General features: G+C 36.2%; 1 protein-coding gene across 4 annotated transcripts in view; it reads right to left on the bottom strand.

Moving 5' to 3' along the window:
• Nucleotides 1-593: 593 nt before the first annotated feature.
• Nucleotides 594-25,151, bottom strand: part of BICRAL (BICRA like chromatin remodeling complex associated protein) — a 29,212-nt gene continuing 4,654 nt past the window's right edge. For 2 of the 4 annotated variants that reach the window (XM_070734498.1, XM_070734500.1), the window contains exons 2-12: nt 19,658-19,706; nt 17,891-17,939; nt 17,447-17,515; nt 13,675-15,366; nt 11,859-11,949; nt 8,571-8,671; nt 7,711-7,772; nt 7,458-7,603; nt 7,202-7,296; nt 5,687-5,789; nt 594-4,465 (exon numbers count right to left, since the gene is read on the bottom strand). In XM_070734498.1, the coding sequence (XP_070590599.1) occupies nt 3,660-4,465; nt 5,687-5,789; nt 7,202-7,296; nt 7,458-7,603; nt 7,711-7,772; nt 8,571-8,671; nt 11,859-11,949; nt 13,675-15,366; nt 17,447-17,515; nt 17,891-17,939; nt 19,658-19,701 (3,258 nt within the window). In that variant the 5' untranslated portion in view covers nt 19,702-19,706 and the 3' untranslated portion in view covers nt 594-3,659. Of the gene's footprint in view, nt 4,466-5,686; nt 5,790-7,201; nt 7,297-7,457; nt 7,604-7,710; nt 7,773-8,570; nt 8,672-11,858; nt 11,950-13,674; nt 15,367-17,446; nt 17,516-17,890; nt 17,940-19,657; nt 19,707-19,802; nt 21,461-21,795; nt 21,820-25,151 lie in introns of those variants that run through there. The other 2 variants (XM_070734501.1, XM_070734497.1) reach the window with 2 other exon arrangements.

The following is a 25,151-nucleotide window of genomic DNA, read 5'->3' as shown; positions in this document are numbered from 1 at the left end:
GCAGTGCGATCCGGGTATTTTTACATGATTTTCCCCTGACTTTTAAACAGTTTAATAGTTTGTTTCTCCCCCCCCCCCCCCCCCGATTTATTGTTTTTTTCACGAATTCATATATATAAATTCCGATATTTCCCGAACCGCCGATTTCCCTGATAATTTCAATTTCCCTGTTTTCCAGGTTTCCTGGACACCCTGATGAGTGCTGGAACTGACATAGAGCAACATGTTGCATGCTCTCGGATATGGCTCTGCATGTCACCTGTGGCATGCGTATCATAGGTTCGCCATCACTGGCCTACAGCTTCCCAGCAATGGTTCCCCATGTTCACATTTGACATATAAAGAAGACAGCTTTTTATAAAAAATTACCTAATAGAATCTTCATACTAAAGCAGTTCTTGCTTGGTCTCACCAATGCCTACACAGGATACCATTTCAAAATCCTGTGCAGTTGCCTTTGGTGCAATCTTGGAAAAAAGGCTGAACATAAATGTAACAAAAATATTTTTAAATAGACTACATAAAATAAAAAAGAAACCCCTTCAAAGCCTAATTACTTATCTTGGTTAAATCAAGACAATCACAGATAATGATTTTTCCCAAATCTTTGGCTGTATTGCAATGGTTGTTTCAATTTGTAGTATCCAGCTAAACATTTCCTATTCATGGGTTAACAATATATTTTTACCAATATGTGTATTTTAACAGTATTTATCCAACATAACAAAATAAACTGCAATTTGTTATATTTTTTACAAAACATTTTATAAATATTTTTACAAAATGTATACAAAGCAATTTCAAGTGAGACATACTATACAAATGAAAGTTTTTAAGCAAATGAAGTTCATATTACATTGACAAAAAGTGACACATCCTCTTTCAGTAAAGTCAGTCTGTAAGGCCTCCCAAATCTAACAGATCAGTTATGCTGATCTTGTTGAATCAGATTTTTTTATAGTTGCCAGCTAAAAATGTTTTAACTTTAGACAATGTGGAAAGACATCAGGTAGTCAAGAGACCAAATCTACAAAGCAGGTAAGCACAAATAAATGGCCTTCACTGGATTCAGGACCATGGGCTGCATAACAAATTCACACTTTGTTTCTTTACAATGAACAAAAATATTTTTACTGCATTACCATTTAAAATATTCAGAACTCTAAAACCAAGTTCAGTTTAATAAATAAAATACATTAGCTATCCCAGGTTAATTCAGCTGAACTTCCTCCAGTGGATTCCCAGCACAAAATCCTGGGATAAATATAGGTATGATTTAATCCACATTGATGAAGTGCATTTCAGATGTCTTGGCTAAGACGTTATCTAAAATTAAACTCTCACCTAAGATTCAAAAACATATACACTTTATTTTGGTATTTAGGTTCAGAATATTCTGTACATACAATGGGAACTTTACACTAGCAGGTAAAACCAAAGTAAAAAGTTGTACAAATGTGAATATTTTTGTTTTACATTTCCAATCAGATACTAGTTAAACTAATTTATGTGACTGGTGCAGTAATACACCCTGCTTTCCAAATTACCTCATTATGGTTACAGTTCAATTATGTTTCCTTCACAAAACCTTGAGGGAAAAGCACCTTCTACTCTCTTTATATTACTTAAAAGAAACAAATAATTAAAGCCATCCTCCCCCCAAAAAGGTGAAAATTATGGTTATTTAAATTATGGTTGCCATGAAGTGTACAAAATCATAAGCCTGTGACTTTAAAATCACATTCGTTTTTTTAAGAGGCAATATAATTAAACTCTATTCCTATTACATGTGGATTGCACATTAACAGTTGTTACCCTTTTGCTGAATTAAATGATACTTTATTAATCCATGGCAATGTGGTCACAATACAAGGATGGCAGTGTGTTCTGTTCAGAACAGAACATAGTTTTTCATTACATTATTTGGAATAAATAAAGGAAAATATGACTCTTTCTAAATAATTCTAGCAATCTGGCTGACAAGTTCGTCATTGCTATCTAGCAAAATTACATAGGACTTTACAGCTGAATGAAAGAGAAAGATCCACACCAGATCAGGATCAGAGTCCTCAATAAATTTTAAATATTTCTCTGAAGAGAAGCTGTAGACAAAGAGTGTCTTGTAAATCAGAGTTCTCTGTCCTTTTGAACAGGCATAATTGTATGAAACAGCATTAAAGGAATCTTGTCAACTTTTTTCTTTAAGCCTGGCAACCTAAAAGGAGAAATTTGTAGATTTAAATAATAAAGAAATTTACATTATCAATATGATCACCAGCCAAATGCAAACTATGTATAAGGTTCCTTTGGCTCTAGAATATGAGATACATGCTTTTACATGTAATATTGTTAATGTATAGAAATTTAACTTTGGTTTGTATGTGTTTTGGTAATATGACCACGGCTGCAAATGGATTAACATTCTGAACAATTAGAAACAGAAACAACCAAAATAACACTGTTTTTAATTTGTTCAGATTAAGGCTAGTACTCCTTAAACTATAAACATCTACTATAACAACACAATTTTTAAGCAAAAATGCTTGTCATACTTGGTTTAGAAAAACATTATATCATTTCAGAAATATTTAGTTGATTATATCTAATTATAAAATACAAAAACCTTTGCTGTAGAATCAATGTCAATCAAAAATGTTTTTTTTTGTGTATATGTGCATGGTATGTGCATGACTACTTTACACCCTTTTTAAAATTTCCCATCTACTAGCTTTCCTAAACATTACGTTTATTGTTCCAAACCATATTGTAACTTAAAATCTACAATGTCATTCCTCTGAATTATATTGGTTTCTGCTTATGGAGCAGCTGAACAGCACTTAAAGTATAAAGCTTTGTAAACTCTGTTTATAATTTCTCAGTTTACAATTATTTCTCTATCTCTTGTAAACCTGACGAAGACATTTCTGCAAAGAGGTAAACTAGAATTTTTAACCAGAGATTTAAATCTTGACAGGAGATATAGAGAACATTTTTCTTATTAAGTGTAAATTATTGACGGTATTTAATACACCTCTTAGTAGACTGTGATTGTCAATACCAGTATACTACATTATGTAGGATTTAGTAAATCAATGTTTCATTAAACATTGCAACATTAAAACTGTTTATACAATCAGGTGGTTAGAGTGTAACTTAGCCACAGATCATGATAAAGATGTTGGGAATTTTCTGTTCTATATTTTATTAACCAGTTTTGTCATGTTGCCAACTCTGGATTACACAACCCTAATTGTAGCTATTGGGAAACCAACAATTTTATATCATAGTTCATGAATCTGATTTAGTTATTAATTATAGGTTACCTCAGGCGACACATTAAACTATAGTCTAAAATAGAAACAAAAGCTTCTGATCTTACCAATGCTGTTGAGTTGGAAGGAGAGAGGGAAGGGAAAGGCTGAGAATCATTCTTGAAATGGTAAAGAACATGGTTGAGAATTACATTCAATCACAGCCAATGAATAGGCCTTACCAAACAGCTTTCTCTTAAGGTTTTACATTACTGGATACCTTACTGTAACCACAATGAGTATTGCTCTCAAAGAACAGAACCTACTTTAGAAAGTACATGTCAGGCTGTACTTGTGGTATCTTTCACATTTGTTTCTAAGGGAGATTTGTCCACAGTATTGTAACTATTAACACTCTAAGATACTATTTACAGCAGCTTCTAAAAGAGAGTCAGTTTCTACAATGCTTTCACTGTGGTCTGGAATAAACTTCTCCAGGCAGTTTTCCTGCGAAGCAATATGTGAACAGTTAGGATACTCTAACTCTAGAGAGCCAGTAGCAGCTGCCTCACTTTGTGGTTGCCTTTCAGTTTTTTTCAGTTCCAATATATTTTTGAATGTAGTTTCTAAACTCTTATTGACAAGCAAATCCTTTTGGGGTTTTACAGAGACTTTCCAGTTGTCTAGTGGCAAATCCACATTCTTTGGAGAACTTCGAGGAGTTTTATCTTGGAGGGAATGATTATATGCAGTTTCTGAATGAGAATCAACTGTATTCCAACAGATTTTATTATGCGTACCACGATCTGCATTTGATAAGATTTTAGATGAATGATCTTTAGAAGCTAAAGAACTTTCGTTCAACTTGTCAAGACCTTTAAGAGCATTTTTTTGTTCAGAAGGAGCCGTATGTTGGCTTTCAGGAGAGCAGCTTTCAGAAGAGCATTTCTCAAATGTTAAAGCTTTTGCAAGATCTGCTTTTTTAACAGAAATGTTTTCTTGTGGTGAACTCACAATATTGTTAGGCACTACATGAAGTTTGTTGCACATTAAAGACTCTGCTGTGCTTGACTTGTCTCTCATTTGGGTATTAGCAGTCTGGTTTGGAAAAGTTAAAGATTTGCTAGTTTGATGATCACTTTCATGAAGCTGTGCGTCATCAGCACTCTTGTCAAATTGTGTGGATGAGCAACAAAAGTCTGTCAGAAAACCATCTGAAAATTGGAAGAAAGGTATTTTAATATTACATGGTTGTACACCAGCAAGACATAAGAAATATTCTTCAATGTTTTCAAACCTGGAATACCAATATTTTGCCCAAAGTGGAATTTTGGGATCAACTTCTTAATTTTTTTTTTATCCTGGATCTGTAGGACATAAATACTTTGGTAAGCCCCATTTACATTAAGCCACAACCAAGATGTAAAAAATAAGTGATCTGCTAAATTAAAACATACAGTAAATTATTATTATGGGAAGAGCCTTCTCTGTGGCGGCCCCGGCCCTCTGGAACCAACTCCCCCCGGAGATTAGAACTGCCCCCATCCTCCCTGTCTTTCGTAAACTACTCGAGTCTGCGGAGAGGGGCGGCATACAAATCCAATAAATTATTATTATTATTAATATGGTTTTAGGTTTCAGATTGTATATTAATTGGAATTCTGATTAATTCAGGGTTCAGTGTGAATCATAATGAAAAGTGTTTTAACAGAATATCATTTAAAGAGAAGTCAAAGTGGGAAGAACTACAAAATCTGTTTCGTCTAGTAGTTAAGGTACCAGACTGTAAGCCAGAGACTATGACTTCTAGTCCTATTTTAGCCATGGAAGCCAATTGGTGACTCTCAGTTCAACTCACTTTACAGGGTGGTTGTTGTGGGGAAAATAGGAGGGGGGCGGCATACAAATCTAAGTAATAAATAAATAAATAAATGTTCGCTGTCTTGTGTTATTTATAAAAATAACAAAGGTTTGGAATCAAGGTCCGTCCGAATCTGAGCGATTTTATCAGCGAAAAATTTGTTAAAATCCTCGGCACTACCTTGCAAGAACTCCCTAACTCCCCTCTGATTAAGAAGGGAGCGGGTTACCCTAAACAGGGCGGCCAGGCGAGATTCCGCTGATGCAATCAAGGCAGCATGATACGCGCATCTTGCCGCCTTGAGCGCCACTTTGTAAGTTTTAATATGAGCTCTTACAAGTGTTCGACCAGATTCAGATTTACTTTTCCTCCACTGCTTCTCTAGACGATAATAGCACGATAATATACTGCATTACACTATTATTTTCTTATATTAGCATGGATAAGGATGCATTATGGGTCTTATCCATCAAGAATTATAGTGACGCTATGTTGCATTCAATTGGCAAGAAAAACAAAATGAAAAAGCAATGAAATAAACAAAAGAAATCTCATATCTAGGAGAACTTCTTACCAGGATCAACTATTGCAAGACGTTTATCCCGGGATAGAGATTGTCTTTCTTCCTGGTTAAACATCCTGTCAATCATTACCATTTCTGCTGAAGGATTTATCCTCTGGAAAAGAAAACAAACAAACAAAATCAGCTAGAAAAAAATGTTATGCTCCTGTTTTCTAGCCAATTGTTGAAATTATATGGGAACTATATTATCATATCAAACCACAGTACAAAAGAATACAATACATTAAAATAGAACATTGTATGTTGGGATCCAGAAGGGCCTTCTCTGCTGCAGTGCTTGTCCTCTAAGGTAAGATCTTTCCCCACCTTCCTATCCTTCCACAAGAGCCTAAAGCCCTGGTCCTGCTGAATGGATTGATGGCAAACTCCCCATCCTCCTCCCCCTCGTTCCCTGCTAACCATCCATCTTTTGTTTTTTAATCATAGGGCTGTACTTCTCATTATGGTCTCTTTGTTTATTTTATTGTTCTATTATCTTACTTTAGCTCTGTTCATTCTTTTCATTTCTTCCTTTTTATTGTTGTAAGTTGCCTAGAGTAGCAAATAAATCTAACAAATAAATAGCATAACAGTCCCAATGATTGCTGCACTCAATGGTCCTCCAATGGTCACAGGATTGCCTTTCAAACACTTGGCAACTGGCTTGCATTTACAATCAGCTGCAGTGTCCCAGTCAGTTCCCATGAAAATGGATTTTCTTAACAGCGGTTCACTTAGCAATCACATGAGTTCTTTAACCATCATGGTGATTTGCTTTACAACCATCATAAAATTGGCCACAAAATGAAGTAGTGATCCACTTAACAACTGACCTACAACCAAAGGAGGGAGCAAGGAAATGTGGCAATGGTCAAAGAGGATGTGTGAGAGCGCAATACAAGTTGGAAAGGGTGCAAGCAGCCAATGTGGAAAGAGTTCAGAGGGGCTGGGGACAATGCACGGATGGGAGAGACCTCCCTGCCAGACTACTCCCACTGACTTTCCAGGGAAGCCACCAAGGAAGGTTGAAAGTGGGAATCATGTGATTGAATGACTTTGCAACTGGTTTATATAGATTGAACTGGTTGCTACATTTCCTGATTGCAATAGCATGACTGCAGGAGTGCTGAGTCTGCTGGAACTCCATTAGTCATAATCATCATTCATTCAACACCACTGTAACTTTAAACGGTTCTGAACAAATGGCTTTAGGTCAAGGACTACAGTAGTTCGACACGGGTGACTATAGCAAATGAGGACTATGTTCTACAGCTAAGAATTTCACACCTTTGTCGTAACCTCAATTAAAAACTAGGTCCCCATTCTACTTATAAATGAAAGACACTTTAAATCTATCTTATATATTAGAAATTAATCAACTTTGTTTCTCTTGACCTTATATATTAGAAATTAATCAACTTTGTTTCTCTTGACCTATTATATTTACATGCCAGTATTAATCACATGGTTAATGTTGCAGCTATGGTTGTTTGGCCTGAAAAACATATTTTTTTTCATTTGTCTTACCATTGCATCTTCCATTAAAAGACATCTGTATTTATTTAGCATTGACTGTGTTCTTTTCAGAAGGTGTGTTGCTGCAGATTCAAATTCATTATCCACTGAAAAAGCATTAAAATATATTTAGATAGTAGTTTTTAAACCCTAAAATATTTATAATAAACATTTTCTTCTATTTTCCATTATATGTATAACATATAACTTGTAGGTGCACCCACTACATGCGTATATCTTTTTTCAAAATAGTAGATAGAGAAAATACCTTTCCTTAAATCCTCTTCAGTTGGTGGTGATCCCTGGCACACATGATATGAAAGAAGTCTCTGAACTGCATCCCTTAGAGATCTGAACTGACTTTTGTCAGGAGTTACAGCCTGTGCCTGGTCCTTCTGTAATTGCTGTAGAATGCTAGTGGAAAGAACAATGACATCTGGAACAATTTTGCAAAATTTATGAACTGCAAAAAATTTTAAAAGCTAAAAAGCTAAAATGTATATTGAAAAGAAATAACTTACAAGGCTCCTTTGGTTAATTGTTTAGCAGCAGGTCTCTTTTGTCCTACTATGTGACCATCCACCTAGGTCCAAAATACATTTGTTACATTAGGAAAATCTTTTATCGAAAGATGCTGTTATGTACATTTAAAAATGTTGTAAGAAATCTGCTGAACTACTTTCTGTAAACTGCATTAATATGAATTTGAACTTTTTGTGTGTCACATATGAAAATAAATAAAATGGCTTATATGTTATTGAACATAACAATTACAATTTAGACACACTTGCCTTTGATTTTTTTTCAAAAATAATCCCCCATTATCAACAGGATATACCTGTATAATCAAGCATAAAATCAGGATTTACTTTTTATAGTGTGATCCAAGGATTACTAAAGTATTTTAAATTTATAATGGCAAGTGCCACCAAATACCTAAAGTATTGTTTAGTTTCATACAATTTCTCTAAAGAGACTTTCAAATACACTATCATAGATTTCCTCACAAATTTCCCTATTTGAATTCAAGCAAATGAGAGCAAATATGTTAATGTAGTGTTCCATGTTACAATATTTTATTATTCCTTTAAGCAAGATTATGCCAATGAACAACCTCTTTCATTTTTTTATAAACACAAAGCACAAAGTAAGTTCTGTTGATAAATAAATGGTAAGTTGTTTGAAATAGACAGGATGATATATTATGTATTATGGTATTGTTTAGCTTCATATAATATTTTAAAGGATTGAGATATATCGATAAGAGATTTACAAATGTACTATTACAGATTTCTTCACAGCTCTACCTTCTCAAAATTATTTTCAGTGGCAAAGTGGGAAATTATTTACAGAAGAAATAGAGGTGATCTTTTCCTCCTACCTGCACATTTGTTTGAGTAAGCGATGGTCCTGCTGTTTTTTCCTGGTGTGGTAACACTGTTCCTATAGGTTGTTGTGTGATTTTGGCTCCAGCATCTTGTCCTGTAAATATACTCATTGTGAAGATTCTTGACATTACACAAAGCAAACATATCTGAATCTTCCACCTAAATATACATCACTGCATAGTCACTAGAAGTATTTTTATGTAACTATTCCACACCAATGGTTCCCAAACCTTCTGGCTTGGCAATTCATCAAAGGGATGAGGAAATGGTTCTATAAAATATAAATTCTTGATTTACAACTATAACTTAAGTCCAGAATTTTGGTTGTAAGTTATTGCCTTCTCTATCCTCCCACCATTCTCGAGAAGATTGGCCTCTCTTGCCCTATCCCTCCAAGAAATCTGCTGTAGGCTAGAATGCCTCGCTGTCTAGCAATAGGAGTCTATAGAAGAAGAGGCAGAACAGGAGCAGAATGTGTGGGTGTGGAGTTAATCTGGAGTTGTTACTTTGCCACAAGCAATTCAAATCCAGCACCTTCCCCAAAATTCTGTTAATTCTTATCCAGCACTTTTTTAGTACTGACCATTAGTAGATTCTTGTGAATAGACTTGAGCAATAAATATTGTGAACTACTAAACATGATTCTGATACTTTGTACCTGACAGACAGCTAGGATTGTGGTCATTGAGCAGGCAGCCTGTAGGTATTTCATTTAATGACACAATGATCTATGACCTAAATTCCAGACTCGGTTGTAAGTCAAAGACTACTAGTATAATACCGGTAGTTATAATTCTATATATAGTTATTTAATGTGGATCTATTATATATAATTATATATAAAAAGACCTATTATATAGAATGTGTGTGTTCATTTATAATTCACTTATATAGCTATCATATTTTGTATGCCATCCCATATTTCATTGTATTTATCCATACAAAATTTATAGTATATCTTTCCACAATAATTTACATATACAGTGATACCTTGTCTTACGAACTTAATTGGTTCCAGGATAAGGTTCGTAAGGTGAAAAGTTCATAAGACGAAACAATGTTTCCCATAGGAATCAATGGAAAAGAGATTAATGCGTGCAAGCCCAAAATTCACCCCTTTTGCCAGCCGAAGTGCCCGTTTTCACGCTGGTGGGATTTACCTGAGGCTCCCCTCCATGGGAAACCCAACCTCCAGATTTTGCGATGCTGCAGGGGAATCCCAGCAGGGGAATCCCACGAGCGCGAAAACAGGCGCTTCAGCTGGCAATGGAAGTCCGGAGGTGGGGTTTCCCAGTGAGGGAAGCCTCAACGAAATCGCAGCATCGCAAATTTGACGAGGGGTTCGTAAGACGAGGTATCACTGTATATGCAATAAGAAGCAAGCAATTCATTGAATAAATGGGGCCATAGATTTATGCTTCAAAGGTTGCAATATGAATCTCTTTTCCTTCAAAACTTGGAGCAGGTTACAATTGTCTTGGAGAGCTTATAATAAGGAATGGGCAAAATATTCAGAAAGGCTTTAAAAACATGGCTTTGGCATTGGGCCGTTGAACTATAACACGCTTCTCTGATCTAGATATAATGAAGGTTTTTAATGATTGAGGTTTTATTGTTATACAGTGGTACCTCATGATATGAACCCCTCGTCTTACGAACAACCCGAGATACGAACCCGGGGTTCAGAAAATTTTTGCATTTTACAAACTTTTTTCTTCTTACGAACCCGCCGCCGCCGAGAAGCCCCGCCGCCCGGCTGTCGCTTTTTGAAACAGCTGGGGGGCTTCCCAGCGTCCTCCTGAACCCGTACGCCAAACCCGAACTTCCGGGTTCGGCGTTCGGGAGGCCGTCGAGAAGCCCCCCGGCTGTTTTAAAGGTGACAGCCGGGCAGCGGGGCTTCCCAGCGGCCTCCCGAACGCCGAACCCAGAAGCCGCTGGGAAGCCCCGCCGCCCGGCTGTCACCTTTTAAAACAGCCGGGGGGCTTCTCGGCGGCCTCCCAAATGCCAAACCGGAAGTTTGGGTTTGGCGTTCGGGTTCAGGAGGACGCTGGGAAGCACCCCCAGCTGTTTCAAAAGGTGACAGCCGGGCGGCGGCGTTTTTTTGCGGTTTTTTTTGTTGTTGTTGCATGGATTAATTGACTTTACATTGTTTCCTATGGGAAACAATGTTTCGTCTTACAAACTTTTCGTCTTACGAACCTCCCCCTGGAACCAATTAGGTTCGTAAGACGAGGTGTTACTGTACTTGTTTTTATTATGTACGCTGCCCAGAGTCCATTTTGGAGTTGGGCGGCTTATAAATCAAATCAAATCAAATATAAAATAATAAAATAATATATAAAATAATAAAAATAAAATAATTCCATGTGCAGAACAACCAATTTGAGATGGTCCATTCCGAGAACAAAGTACATCATTCATTTCTGGACATGAATCCCTAACAAAGGAATTGACTTTCACTTGAAATGTTTTACCAATAAAGGAGAATATTTGGAGCTCAGGGTTGAAATGCGGGGTCCTTGGTGCTCTGTGAGGTTGCTCAGTTCTAAATCAAATTCTTTATATACTTAATAGTGGCAAGTTCTAACACTGTGTTCACAGATATATGATCAAATAGCTGGTATTTTATAAAACATTGCCATATGTTTATAAAGTTACTGAATCACTGTTACTAGCCCAAGAAACTTGACAAATACATTTTTAGATTTTAATTTATAATTAAATATAAATTATATATATAGTTATAATTTAATTTATATCAATAGTATATATACTAACATCTACTTACAATCCAAACTTTTCAACTACAGTGTTCCCTCGATTTTTGCAGGGAATGTGTTCCGAGACCGCCCGCAAAAGTCGAATTTCCACGAAGTAGAGATGCAGAAGTAAATACAGTACACTATTTTTGGCTATGAACAGTATCACAAGCCTTCCCTTAACACTTTAAACCCCTAAATTGCAATTTCCCATTCCCTTAGCAACCATTTAGATTATTACTCACCGTGTTTATTTATTAAAGTTTATTTCAAAAAATATTTATTAAAGGCAAACAAGTTTGGCAATGACATATGACATCATCGGGCGGGAAAAACCGTGGTATAGAGGAAAAAACCCAAGTATTTTTTAATTAATATTTTTGAAAACCATGGTATAGACTTTTCGCGAAATTTGAACCCGCGAAAATCGAGGGAACACTGTAATATGCAAGATCACATTATAATGAAGTAATTCATTCATGAGAGATTAGAAAGAAATTAAAATCTAATAAACTAGATTACCTAAAATATTTGTTGACTGTGGTTGTCTCAAATTGTCCTGTGATTGTGATGATGCAACGGAAGATGCTAGATTGGTTGCTTTTTTTTGAATCTGAAAAGAAACAATACAGACTTGTCACACATATAATTAAAGAAAATAGATATTTAAAAAGTAATTGTCCACATAAAAAATACATAAGTATCTGAGTTCCAAATCATTTATTGGATGTACCATAGCAGCTGTCTAATAATATCACTGGACATGAGAGTGGGGGACGGTAAAAATGTTTTCAGACTTTTCTGGAAGGGCTTCAAATCATTATGTGTGATCAATTATTTGAATGCTAGACTATTTCTGATGTGATTATAATTAAGGCTATTGATTCTGGTATTAGTTAACTGAAGACTCTCTCACCTTCATTCATAGAATTGAACTTCAACTAATTATATTCAACTTGCATCCTAAATCTTTATAAACGAATTGGAGCAAAGTATGGATAAATCCTTATTTTTCATCTATCACTTTTTATATAAAAGCTTTATTCATTCTCCATATACAAATGACTACAAATGACATTTAATTTTAGCTTCAGTAGTTACTTCTGATATCACAAAGTTTATGACTAAACTATTAGTTAGCATGATGAAAGTAAGCAACAGTAAGCCTGGAATCATCTACTCCCCTCTATGCCTTCTTTATTGATACGTTACAATAAATTGAAATATCCATTTCAATTCCATTTTTAACATAAAATATCATTATGCTGAAATCCCAAACTGTGGTTAATGTTGCCTCTGATTAATGAAAATAAAGCAATTCATTTGCAATTTAATTTAAAATGGAAGTGAGACAGTTCATTGAATTCTGATATTCACTGTAGTTCATTCTTATCACATGAAACTCAATTTTACATGAAAACACATTTAAGCCAGTAATGAACCTTATTTCTATGAAACCACATTTTAATCAAAATAATAATTCCATGTAAACGGGGAAGAAAAGAAAGTTTATCATGTCAATAAAACACTGCTTAATGTTTAGAAGCACAGGTTGCATGATCATACTCAATCCTGCATCATTAAAGAAACAGCATTTATGGAATAGTGATCCCTCGATTATCGCGAGGGTTCCGTTCCAAGACCCCTCGCGATAATCGATTTTTCGCGATGTAGGGTTGCGGAAGTAAAAACACCATCTGCGCATGCGCGCCCTTTTTCCATGGCCGCGCATGCGCAGATGGTGGAGTTTGCGTGGGAAACCCAATCTTTGTCTGCTCGCTGCTGCTGCGGCCGCCCAGCAGCTGATCTGCTCGGCATCGCAGCAGCAGCGAGCAGACGAAGATCGGGGTTTCCCCGCCGCCCACGCAAAGGGGAAAGCCCGATTCGGCTCCTCGCTGCTGCCGCGCTGCCGAGCAGATCAGCTGCTGGGCGGCCGAAGGAACCTTCCCTGGGTCTTCCCCGCCGCCCACGCAAAGGGGAAGACCCAGGGAAGGTTCCTTCGGCCGCCCAGCAGCTGATCTGCTTGGCAGTGCAGCAGCAGCGAGCAGACGAAGATCGGGGTTTCCCCGCTGCCCACGCAAAGGGGAAACCCCGGCTCCTCACTGATGCCCCCGCTTGCCTGCCCGCCCGCCGCCCGCCAGCAAGAGGGAGAGAGATAGAGAAAGAGAGAGAAGGAAAGAAAGAGATGAGAGAGGAAGAGAGTGTGAGAGAGGAAGAAGCAAGATAGAGAAAGAGAGAGAGAAAGAAAGATGAGAAAGGAAGGGAGTGACGTCATCGTGTGGGAAAAATTGCGATATAGCGTTTTGCGAAGATGTATTTTTGATATTGTGAATCATACCTGTCCAAATGAAAATGGTGGCTGGGTTATTGACGTGTGACTAAAAGTGCTGACAGGTTTTGATGAAGAAACTGGAAGTCGATGTGATACACTGACTGACAATTGAGTTCTATTTTGCTGTGTAAGTTGATCTCCAGCAAAGCTTCCACTTGAAGCTACAGACTGAGCTGACGAGCCAATGTTTGGATGTACCGTCGCAGAGGAACTCACAACAGTAAAACGATTACTTGAAGACATATTTGAACCAGTTGCTTGTCCAGGAGATGCAGCTGAAAATCCTGTTCTGCCTTGGGAAAGGTTTCCTTGGTTTGGAGATAAATGTAATACAGCAGAAGAGGACTGTTGTAGTGGAATCTGACCACCAACAATTTGAGAAGTTCCATGGTTGACTATAACTTGGTTTCCAGAAGGAGCAAATGTCTGACCAGGAACTAACTGTACAGCATTCTGATTATTCAGCATTTGTCCTGAATATGCTTGGTTACTTCTGAGCATATTCGTAGAATTTCTATTTAACATAACATGCTCAGTGGATACTTGGCTGGGAACAAGTTGTGAAGACTGATTCTGAAGCAACTGCCCATTCACAGTCTGGACATGATGAACTGGACTGGGATTTACAGACAGACTTGTGGGTATAAGAAACTGATTCTGAGATGCGTGAGGTTGTCCCATTGGAGAATGGATAACAATGCTACCGCTGGCATTACTTACTGTTTGGGGAGTAACTGGTTTTCTTGAATTTTGTTGACTAACAATATTAACAGACATATGTGGACCAACTACTGAATTCTGAGGGGAACCTGATGAAGCAAAGGGAATCCCTTGTTGTACATGATGCTGCTGTATTCCTAAACTATTTACATTGTAAGTGCCTTGCTGTCCCATCTGAATTGGTTTGGGTTGAATATTGATGGGAATTTTGTTAGAATTTGGAGCAAGACCCCTCTGTATAATGATGTTGTGTACAGGCAAAGATGCCTGAAAATTTGTACTATTAAATGGAACAGTTACAGGTTGTGCTACTGGGCTTGAATTTGAATTTCCAAACAATGAGTTGCCATTAGGAGTTTGTCTATGAACCAAAAGTCCACCACTCATATTTGCAGGTGCTTGTTGTCCACCACCTTTCAATATAATATGAGATCCTTCAAGATTATTTATGGCCATCATAGAAGGTTGATTACTAAATGAACCAATTAGTTGTATTTGTCCAGAATTACCAATCTGACTGTTTGACAAATGCTGACCGGGAACACTGATCCCCACATGTTGCATAAAGCCATGTTGCACACCAACTGTATTGCTTGCAAAGGATGCTCCAACTGGTGGCTGTACTACTTGAGTAACTCCAATAGGTTGCAGCGTTTGACCTGAGTAACTAGAAACATTAGAAGCCTGAGTAAAAGATGCTGATGAGGAAGGATGAAGCTGTGTTTGTGCAAACTGTTGATTGGAGCCTATGTTGGCATCCAAATAAGCCTCTTCTGCCAAAGTCTGCTCAGTAATATTAGCTTCTTGCAAAGATTTCTGGAGGATATCAAAAGGCTGATCTTCACTAAGATCAGGCAATGGAGATGATTCAAGTTCATCATCAAGAAACTGAAGAGTACTTGGCAACTGTAGTCCATCATTAGACCCTTCTCCGAGCTGACCACCAACACCTTTGATTGATGACTTAGGATCAGAACTCTGAAAAGGAAAAAAAATACAATAAAACTTCTTCAATATTTTTTTAAAAGTGCCAAATATACAGCATGGTTCACTAAAATTATTTTCCTTTTCTTAGGTTTATTATTAGAACAAGAAATAATCCCCAAATTTTTCAACAAGGTTCTCAGATAGCATTATTGGTATGCTGGGTGATACCTCTGTGGATATCATTTAATTCCAACAGAGGTCCTGTGAAGGCTTAGTTAGAAGTAGTGTGAGCTCTAAATCCACAAACAAGAAACTCTAATGCCAAATCCAACAAGTTTGCTTTTAATTACCCAATTTCACAACAGGATAAAGATACTGGTATGCAAAATGTATAAATTGACATCAAGAGCTTAATGTAAATGAGCAGAATATTCTCTTCTTTCTTAGCCTCTCTATTTGATCAATTGAATGTTGCAGCACACTCCCAAGTACAGTTGTAGTTATTTAAGGCACTGGCAGCATATAAGGTACTTTATATGACCATTTAAAAGCTACAGCTGTTTACATTTTTTAAGGAGAAAAATATAAAGTTGATTCAGGACCAAATCAGATCAGACTGAAGTAATGTAGAGCTGATCAAATTATTCACAGAAGTACAGATCTAAAACATCTCTGCACATCCTAATAATATGCACACTATAAAGTGTGTATGTGTGTGTGTGTGTGTGAAGGTCTTGGCATATTCGGGTTTCTTCCGTGTAAGTTTCAAAGATTCCTGGTAACGTTTCGACCAGGTCCCACTCGCCATCTTCAGGCTTTGTGCTGTAGCACAAAGCCAAAGGCACCAGCCTGAAGATGACGATTGGGACCTGGTCGAAACGTCACCAGGAATCTCTGAAACTTACACAAGAAGAAACCTGAATATGCCAAGACCTTCATACCTGTACTCATGAAAATCTATGAAAACATATATATATAATGTTACACTTTTATCTAATTGCAAATCTATCATGACATTAATCATTACGGCTTTGACATGTCATGAAATCACACTTTGGATTTGAAGGAAAGAACTGCTCCAGAGTACGTACAGGTATTTTATGACAACTCCTTAAAGCAGCTTGGTCTTCTCCAAGGACCACTCAGCTGCCCCCTGCAACTGCAGCATAAGCTCTGGAAAATATATATTTTGTTTAGGTGCTATATGGGTGCCTAAATGCAGACTGAAACACCCGTGAAGTGTAAAGCACTGTACAGCTCTGCTACACATCACCTCAGTATGTACTATTTAGCTAGCATGTCCAGAGAACAGAAGGCCATCACAATCTTTATTCTTTGTTAGAATCTGCTATGTTTGAATTGCAAAACTATAAGTGGTAAAGAAAATAACAATATATTATGAGTTCAACTGAGCTATAAATCCTGTTATAGCAGATTAGGGTATATTAAGAGGTAACTAGGGTATATTATGAGGTAATTCTGGCTCACTTCTATCTGTCTCATAATTCTTTCTAATGGAAAGAGAGGAAATAGTAGAGATTTTAGTAACATGTTTACCACTTTTCTTAGTAAAATTTTATTGTACTGTAGCTTGCTCTAACCAGATACCTGCTCAGTTTCTGAATTCCAACAATTTGCATATGTGGGCTGAATAGAATTAGCAAAACTAAATATTTTGGGGAAGGAATAGCTTCCAATTGTAGTTCATTTCAGGTATATAAATATTGTAAAATCAAAATCTGCAAGAATAATAGCAATAGCAATTGAATTTAGACTTATATACTGCTTAACAGTGCTTTATAGCCCTCTCTAGGCATTTTACCAAGTCAGCATATATTGCCCCCAACAATCTGAGTCCTAATTTTACCCTCCTCAGAAAGGAGGAAGGCTGAGTCAACCCCGGAGCCTAGTAAGATTCAATCTGCCAAACTGTTGGCAGCTGGTGATCAGCAGAAGTAGCCTGCAATGCTGCATTCTAACCACTGCAATAACTATTAATTAATATCACTAATAAAAATAATATACAACATAGGTATTTGATCTTACAAGATAATCAGTTATTTTATTCAATTCAATTACATATAATATAAACAAGGCAAATAACGTTGTATATTTTTTTCTTTATACTTACACTGGTATTGGCAAAAATGGAATTTGAGTTGGCTGCAGAATATCCTATGTTACTCAAGTCTTCGCTGTTCTGTGACAACACAAATAAATAATCTTAACCTAAGAACAATACATTTAAAGCACAACTTTTCTCATTATCTAATAAGAGTCTGACCCTTAAGTGCTAAAATTCAACATAATTTTTTTTCCCTTCCACTACCTTTCCATCAACAATTGTGGCCTCAGAAAGATTCAAAGAGAGTTCTCTGCCACATAAACTTGAAAAGTGTTAAAATGTAGACTACTTCTTTTACATTACCACTTATTGGGCACATAACAACTGCAATCCCACATTTCTGGTTAGCTTTCATGTCACTGAATTTGCTTTAGGATTCTGTGGGCACACTTCTAGCAACCCTGAAAAATTATTAACAAAATTAAATGTACAATAACATAAATAACTTACAGATTTACTACCCCCTCCGTGTAGAAAGTAATTCAGTGCCTGTGGATCTCTAAAATATATATAAACAAGAAAAGTAAGATGGACCATTTTAAACATTAAAGCATTTTAAAACATATAAGTTGCTACAATTTAAGTTGTTTCGATAGATAGCAGCACATTGTATTTCTCCTGTAGACTTGTAATGCTGGCAGATTTGGACCAAGTTAGCAATTGGATGAGAACAGCAGGACTGTAGGCTAAAGTGGAAAATCAAATAACATCCCAGAAAGCTGCAACAAAAAAACCCCTTTCATATTGTTACCCACCCCCCCACCCCACAAAATAAATTCATTCATTCATTCATTCATTCATTCATTCATTCATTCATTCATTCATTCATTTGTTCAATTTTTATGCCACCCTTCTCCTTAGACTCAGGGTGGCTTACAACATGCATGGCTGTGATTTTGTAACCACAGAAAGGTGAAGTTGACCTGAGGATATATTTATACACTGATACCGTGTCTTACGAACTTAATTGGTTCCAGGACGAGGTTGGTAAGGTGAAAAGTTCGTAAGACGAAACAATGTTTCCCATAGGAATCAATGGAAAAATGATTAATTAGATTAGATTTATTGGATTTATATGCCGCCCCTCTCCGCAAACTCGGGGCGGCTAATGTGTACAAGTCCAAAATTCACCCCTTTTGCCAGCCGAAGCACCCGTTTTTGCACTGCTGGGATTGCCCTGAGGCTCCCCTCCATGGGAAACCCCACCTCCGGACTTCCGCATGCTGCAGGGGAATCCCAGAATGGGAATCCCAGCATCACAAAAACGGGCACCACTGGCAATGGAAGTCCAGAGGTGGGGTTTCCCATGGAGGTGAGCCTCAGGGGAATCCCAGCAGCGCAAAAATGGGCGCTTCTCTGGCAACGGAAGATCCGGAGGTGGGGTTTTCCAATGAGGGGAGCCTTCGCCTGGCAACGGAAGTCCAGAGGCGGGGCATCCCAGTGGCGGCAGCAGGTTCGTAAGGTGAAAATAGTTCGGAAGAGGCAAAAAAATCTTAAACCCCGGGTTCATATCTCAAAATGTTCGTATGACGAGGGGTTCGTAAGACGAGGTATCATTGTACTTTAAAATATAAATCAACTCATAAACAGAAACCATTTGTTTACATTTTATCTTTTTTAATTTTTCTTCTGTTGGATGGGTTTGATCTCAAATTTAAGATTATCTTTTATGGAAATTGAATAATTTTGATTAAATATGATTTATGTAAGTACAGTATTATTGATGCTAGACTATAATTTCATATATAAATTCTAAGTAACTTGAGCCACTTCAGGTAATTAAAATGGAAAAAGTTGAAAATATGTGAGGAAATAAAAACAAACAAATTTTATTTCATTTTCATTATATGAGAAGCAGAGGAAAATGTTCTACAGAAAGAACACTGGTCCCATATAAAATGAGTTATTTTCACCAGTTCTGCTTCTGTAGCTTAAGGTGCCCCTAAAAGACTATTTTAAAAACTCATCTGGAGCAGTGAAGAATGGCAAGAAATACTGTAAGATGCAGGAAGTAATGGGAAATTACAAAAATCAATCTTCCCTACTTCCTTTTGAAAATTTTAAAATTGGGGGGGGGGGGTTGTCATTTACTTATTGTGAAATAAAATTATGCTTCAGAAGATAAATTTTTAACTGAAGTTGCTTAACAAACTTGCTTTCCTTTTTAAATGAATGTTGAATATTTTTCAAGGACAGGTATCTAAAATAAAATCTTACCCGATAAGATCAAAGAGACAGGCTTCATCATCATCATCATCCATGACAACTAAGAAGAAAATAATCATATTGTATCAGAAAACATACTTCAAATTATCTTTTTATGAAAGACTTCTTTATGTAATAAATTACAAAATAAATTTACCATGAAAATGCATCCAGTAATATGGAATCTAATTTTCCTTATTAGGAGTTACTCTTGCCCTCCTACACCACACTTGTGAAGAACTATTTAGATCTGTATGTCCTATTTCTGGACTGCCACTTAAAAACAGAAATGAAGTCTGATCCCAATTTGTATTGGTATGTTTTCAATTTTTCTCCCCCAATATGTTGTCATGGAAAAAAAGTCAAAATATGTGGCTACTATCCCCAAAATATTTACCTGTTTGTCTTGTATAGAGTCAGTGTGGACCTAAATTGAACGATGTTCCACATATTGATCTTTTTGTGTGTTCCATTTTTTTGTTTAGCCTGTGAATGACTTGTTTTATGCATTTTAGCTAATTCACAACTTTATACTGTTAATTGATTTTTGTTACACACAGTATTATAAAGTGCTAGATGTGTGTAAGTTTTTCCAGCTTTACGAGATGAATTGTTTGTGCTATTTGGGTGCACCAGTTAGGTTTATTACATGGTTCACAACAAATAATTCCCAAATCTGAGTGTATTTGCCCAGGCTATTCTTCTAACTTGAGATTTGCCAATTTCACATTGCATTGCATTATTTCCTAATGTATTTTTTTATTTCATCCAAATGAATTAACAATATTGACTTCCTGCTGATTCATGTTTATTGTGTCATAGTATGTCCATGACTGATCCTAAATCACCAGAAGTGCATCCAGGTGGTTTGTTCAGAGAATTCTACAACTGTCTCCTAGTTGTACCCTCCACGTTTTCAAACACGCTTTCCATCTCCCAAGCGAATCTTATAGTTTCAACTTTGATCACTGTTACTATTTTTTAAAGAAATCTTTCCAATAGATGTGAATTATGGAGTATATTCCAAAGCCTCTGAATAGCAGGCAGTGACAAGGTGGAACATGTACTTTAAAGGTACCAAAGCCCTCTCAGATTTGAACATATCAACATGTGGGTCAGAGACTTTAATTTTCAAAATTATCCTCTGTGAAGTTGCAATATTATATTTCAGATCCGCTTTATATGCTTTTAGTAGTGTGATATCTTATGAATATAAGCAGGTAGAGAACATAACCAATAAAATATTTCATTTTATATCTCATGTACTGACTTTATTACATAAAATGTTCTTAAAGGCAAAGGCAAGCCAGAGCAAAAGATATCGTAATCTACTTTCCTGCATAGAAGCTCAACTATGGTGCCTGGATCTTGTAACAATTAGGATTTTGTTCTAGAATATAATGGCTGCATAACAAATAAACGGAAGAACGGCACCTCACTTTTAATAGGTCTTGTTTTCCTGCCATCACCTTTGCACCTCATCTATTCTATCCCATTCCATTTTTAAAAAAATTTATCACACCATTTTTCATATATAACTCAAGATTACAAACATATCAATATTGCTTCCTTCTTTTACTTTCCCTTCAATAACTCTATGAGCTGGGCTAAGAGAAAGTTTTTCATGCCTAAAGCAAGGCTGGAACTATTTCTAGGGTAACACCTTAACCACTGCATCAAACTGGCCCTTTCTTTCCTCAATTTTTTTTTCTCTGTGGGTTTTTTTTTAACAGAAGATCCTTTATGAATGTTTAATCTGATCAACTGTATTCTCTCTATGTATTTTTACATCCTTGGAGAGGGGCAGCATAAAATTCCAATCAATAAATAAATATTGATTTGAAACCATGAAATGGTTTCACCGTACTGTGAACTCAAACAAATTTTATTAAAAGGAAAATGTTTTTTTTAAATAGCTTAGTAGTGAATCCAATCTTTTTTTAGACAATTTTATATATCTATTTTCATATACAAAATTATTCTTTGAAATACAAGAATGTTACTATATTGTTACTTACAATATAGTGTTTGAAATTGTTTGATATTATATTCATTATTTTGATAAAATTGTTAACCAATGGATATTGCTTTAGATTCAGAATCCTGATAGTTTAATGCATAGTAGTATTTCGAGGATAAATTAGTATTACCTGTGTTACAAACACGTTGTCTGTAATTTGTCTTCCTCGTTATGAAGAATAATTTTTATTAATATGTATACTTTCAATCATTGGCTTAAATATAAAGTATCAAATATCACTATTTTCTTACTTGGATGGATAAATGGAAGGAGACATGAACACAAATGACGCAACAAACCTCTATGGAGTAAGAATGTGTGATTCTCTATATACATCGAGTTTGTGTTCCTTTGATCAAATGAAAGGTACAGAAACCATTCCTAATCAGATTTCCACTTACTGAATTGTTCATATACTATTATGCAATGCTTTTTGCCCCTCAGAATGTACATGTTACATGTGCTTGTATATGTTTGGTAATTCCACTGGAATGCAGGAAATTGGAAACAATACAGTATAGTTTCCTCTTGCACTCTTGACTATTTATGAGTTGTCAATTTATTCATTACTTTTCAGGTAGGGTTCTGGTCTCGGTGTGGCAGACATTTCTATAGCTTCTCTAGACTGTAAGATTAAAGCTAGATGATATCTACATTTCCCAGTATCTTGCTACAGCAATTGCCCAGCTCATAAACTGGAATAGGGACATAAAGTTGAACATATTGGTTAACAGTTAACTGTTATTTAGATTTAAATTATTTAGATTTAAAATAAAATTTTAAAAAATATGCACATGCTCATTAGCAACGTTCTACAAATTCCCATACACTGAATCTTTCATACCATCCTTTGTGTTTTGTAACAAAATAAACCAAATGTGATCATTTATCAATGATAAATTCTAGTTTAAAAGTGAGAAAAATCTTTTATTCTACTTGAGACAAAGCAATTTAAATTGTTAGAAACAGAAATGATTACATTATAGAAGTATAGATGCCTACTTCCCATTATACAAAATTTCAAATTTGCCACTGTTTACTGGTGGGGAGGGGGTCATCTATGAAAACGTGACTCCTGTAAACCAAGATCTAAAAATAGGGCTGCACAGTATAGAACAGTGATGATGAACCTTTTTTTACCTCGGGTATTAAAAACGCAAGCGCACGTTATCGTTCAAGTGCCCACACCCATAATTCAATGCCCCCGTGCCCCTCATGCATGTTCCCACCTCCCCATTTCCCAACTTTCGGTGGGCCTGGTAGGCCATTTTTCACCCTTCCCAGGCTTTCTTGGAGCCCAGACAGGGCAAAAACAGCTTCTCCTACCTCCCCCTGCCCCGCCTAAAGCTCCAGAGGCCAGAAAAGACCTACTTCCCAACTTCCAATGGGCCCAGTAGGCCTGTTTTTTGCCCTTCCCATGCTCCAGAGCAGTGGTTCTTAGCCTTTCTAATGCCACAACCCTTTAATTAAGTTCTTCATATTGTGGGGACCCCCAAATATGAGTCTAGCACCAATTCTCCCAACACAGCTTTAAGCTGATTGGCAGGAAGGTCAGAGAAACTCCCACTGTAAACATCTGATTGGTCAGATTGTAAAATTATGTTCCAAAGTGCCAGAATAGAAACTTTAGTTCCTAACACTTTGGCAACCCCTGTGAAATGGTCATTCAACCACCAAAGGGGTCTGAACCCCCAGGTTGAGAACTACTGCTCCAGAGGCTTCCCTGGAGTCTGGGAAGGGTGAAAACGTCCTCCTCATTCTCCACCACCACCAAAAATGCCCACCCAGAGCCTCTGTGTGGGCGAAAAATCAGCTGGCTGGCACACACATGCATGGAGCTGAGCTAGGTCAACGCTTGTGTGCCAACAGATACAGCTCCGCATGCCATTGGTATAGAACTTTAGTTTTCACAGGTACATAATTTCAGATCTGATACTAAAACATAGCTGTGTATGGGCCTCTCCTACACATCAAGGAACTTCTTTAGATTTGAATATAGAGCTCTACTGGATAGCCCAATTGCAGTGTCAAAACAAGATGTTTTGTTTTAAATTTTGTAATTTCAACATAAATTACACTATTCAGGAATAACTCTAAAATTAGACACGTGGTTGATTTTTTTCTGTTGTGCTATTATTCTAATAAATTTAGACTTTCCCAATGAATTGATAAATCAAGTTCTTCAAGTGTTTTATCAAAATGACATAGCAGATTGTAAAATGTCTAAACTGTGAGTGTGAACCCCACCTGTGCTACATAAGAATTCTCACGATTGAGAATATGGGTGAATGTTAACTTTACATGTATCTGAATATGCAGCATTCAAGATTGTCAGAACAAATAAGCACTATCTCATAAAAGCTATGTATATTAGTTTTAGTTTGGGCCAATTATTAAATGGATTTATATATGTTATAAATTGGTATTCTCATTACTTGCTAATGCCCATAATTTCTTTCCATGTGCTTTATACATGATGTACAGCTTTTTTAAATCTTAGAAAAAGAAACAATTCTGGTTGAATGTATGGTTTACTTTTAGATTCAAAATAGTTTCTAGCACCATGAGGAAACATTAATAGAATCAATGTCATCCTTTAAACTGGGTCCTGGGATTTCTATGTGGTGAGATAGGATGCTGGAACTAATCCTAAATATACTTAGAAGCTCATTTTTTCCAGTGTTTGAAAAATATGCATGCTGTATAAATCTAGGCCTAACAAAACATATTTAACTAAAATGTGTATATGCCAGGCACATGCCCAATGAAAATACAATTTTCAGTCTCTTGAAGCCATTCAAATTACTTGCCAATAACAAATCCTTTTCTTTCATGACTTAATGAAATCAAATATTTTACTGAATTTACAATATAATTATAATATAATTTACCAAAGTACTAAATATTTTAAATGGCTGAGGGAGAGGGATTATACAGAAAAATGTACATTAATTTTTATAAAGAAAACTGAAATGTTACTAAACTGAATTTTTTTATTTAATCTCTTTCCTTGGTTTCTCATTTTACACCAGGTATATTAAGAGAACCACTAAACCAATATGCTAGATCAATCCCTTTTGAACAATTGCCTAGTGCTATGGTAACTGCACTATCCTGTTTAGAATGCCAAAAAACAATGAAATATGTAGCCTAATGATAAACACTAACACTTAGAACTTTGCTGAAAAACTACTATTTTTATTTATTGAATTAGTTATTTATTAGGAATCAGTCCAAATCATCTTTCTTCCATTGAGGATATGAATGACCCTAGAAATAGATGGAATTAACTTTACTGTCACATTGAATTTCTCAAGCTAATTATTTCCTAATATTAATCATTTATTACATTTATTAAAAATGTTTTAACTAATTCTGAAAAATTAGATCAAAGAAACTGTCTGCCCCATTGTTTCTGATGAAATGTAATATCCAAAAAATAAACAAAAAACACATTAAAACCTGCTACCACTTCAATTAAATATT

This window comes from Erythrolamprus reginae, chromosome 1 (assembly GCF_031021105.1).
Source record: "Erythrolamprus reginae isolate rEryReg1 chromosome 1, rEryReg1.hap1, whole genome shotgun sequence".
Lineage (NCBI taxonomy): Eukaryota > Metazoa > Chordata > Lepidosauria > Squamata > Dipsadidae > Erythrolamprus > Erythrolamprus reginae.
This window is presented reverse-complemented; position numbering and strand designations above follow the sequence as displayed.